The sequence below is a fragment of the Phaseolus vulgaris genome, chromosome 9 (genome assembly GCF_000499845.2).
Source record: "Phaseolus vulgaris cultivar G19833 chromosome 9, P. vulgaris v2.0, whole genome shotgun sequence".
Lineage (NCBI taxonomy): Eukaryota > Viridiplantae > Streptophyta > Magnoliopsida > Fabales > Fabaceae > Phaseolus > Phaseolus vulgaris.
In genome coordinates, this window is record NC_023751.2 from 9,659,100 (window position 1) to 9,661,205 (window position 2,106).

The 2,106-nt window shown below is 36.8% G+C and overlaps 1 protein-coding gene across 1 annotated transcript; it reads right to left on the bottom strand.

Annotated features, from left to right (window-relative positions):
• On the bottom strand, positions 1-1,866 carry LOC137820200 (probable 6-phosphogluconolactonase 4, chloroplastic). Its single transcript, XM_068624131.1, has 3 exons — positions 1,608-1,866; positions 1,371-1,506; positions 1-615 (listed from the first exon to the last, which is right to left on the bottom strand). Exons 1-3 carry the CDS (start codon positions 1,775-1,777, stop codon positions 151-153), a joined length of 771 nt encoding a protein of 256 aa, XP_068480232.1. The 5' UTR covers positions 1,778-1,866; the 3' UTR covers positions 1-150.
• Between the last annotated feature and the right edge of the window lie 240 nt (positions 1,867-2,106).

Below are 2,106 nucleotides of genomic sequence, written 5' to 3' on the forward strand. Positions count from 1 at the left end.
TTTTGAAGCAACATAACTTAATATTTCCTTTATTGTCACAAATGACTAAGGACCCTGTCCAATGCTAACTATCACTTGGAAGAGGAAATTCAGTACACAAACTCAACATTGCAAAGGTAAAAAGCACAACATATAAATCAACTGCTGCATCTACAACTTTGATGCAGCGTCTTTGTCTAAGAACCATTTCAACTCCCCTTCAGGGGAAACCAGTGCAGCAGGAAGCTTAACAGGATTCTCAGATTTTCCTAACACAGAGTGAACTGCATCTGCTTCATCCTTGCCAGTCACCACAAGCGCTGCGTAAGCACAGGAATTAATCACTGGAAAGGTGAGAGTTATTCTCTCTGGCGGTGGTTTGGGGGAGTCCTTGATGAAGGCAACCCATCTTTTATTCTCGTGCACAAGAGGATGCCCAGGGAACAATGAAGCTACATGGCCATCAGGGCCCATGCCCAGCAGTATGAGATCAAATTTTGGAAATCCACTGGTCGGTGATAAAGTAATGACACCTTTACTGACCAATTCTCTGAGACGTGTCTCATAATCATCGGCTGCTCCCTCAGCTGAAAGGGTATCATTGATTGCATACACATTGCCCGGAGGAATCGGTACCTGCCACGAGAACCAAGATGGAAGTACCAACATTACGTTGATGGAAGACAAGGAAGCCAAACAACATAATCTGGTCACGTAGTCATCTTAAAGAAGATTGCGTAGAAAAATTACAGCTCATAACTTGAAATTGAAGACAGTTTTTTTCCTTCCCTTGCATCATTATATAAGAATAAACATGTCAAAATACCACCCTAATATGCAGTATCCAACGATGGAGATTCATCCATCTGATCATCTACAGTTAAGTAATCTCTCCATGAAATGCTTGTAGCCTTATATTCATATGTGTACTTTCACGACTTCATATATATTTTTAGTTTCCTATTATATTTTCAAATATTCAAGTTTGATATGAATTACTTTAAAGGAATTTTTTTGGTCACAGGTTACCCTTATTTAGAAATCAATCTTTTACCTAATGTGGCAAATGTAGGGGCTAAATGATTAATTGATTAGTTTAAATTATTACTTCCACATAGAGAAAACATGTCCATATTTCATGTTGGGTGTGATTCCAAAATGGGGTTTTTATCCTCACACATGAACTGTTTTAACAAAGGTTTGAATTAAACTTAAGGAGACGCATAACAGTGAACTAATCTCCTTATGTATTTTTTTTTTCTCAACATAAACTAACATCTAACGAACATAAAACATTCTCAACAATTCGAGAACATCTTCAAAATAAACAAATCATGCACGTTCAACCTAAACAAATCATTTTCCAACATACAGAAGACAAGTAAATATACCGTGGAGAGAAGGCCATCTAAAGCAAGCTTGTAGTTACTATTTGCATGAGTCTTAGGCACAACCCTCTCATCCAGCCAAAACACTTGCCATTTGGACCATTCAATAGAATCAACATAAGGTGATTCCAACAGTTTCCTGAGATCCCAAAACAAAACACATTCAAATTAATCCAATTCAATTCAATCGAAACACGCTTGCGTTCAAAGTGAGAACATTTTTATATGAAAAAACCTCACCGGAGATACTCGATCATAGAGCCACCGGACAAGCAAACGGTGAAAGCCCCCCTTTTCGAAGTGAACTTGTTGGAGAGATCGACAACGTACTTGGCAAGAGAGTCAACAAGAAGATCCTCACCTTCGAAGATCTCTATGGCAAACTTCTTGGTCTCTGGCATGGACGCCATGAAATGTGAGTGGGACAGAGAAGAAGATGCACGTTCAGGGTGGAAAGAGGAAGGAAGAGAATGCGAATGGCAGAGTGTTTGATAAATGTTGAATGAATTTATTAGGAAAAACATCAAATAAATTAATATTTTATTAATTTTCATTTAATTTTTAAAAATATTTGTTAAGTGTATGTTTTAAAGAAACTTTTCTCGTAAAGGCATGTCACACCTACCTATGTGGGTGTGTTTTCTTATAAAGGCACATCAAATTGAACACACTCGAATACATTATATTGTTTTTTTTTATTATACTATATAATATATATATATATAATATAATATAACTG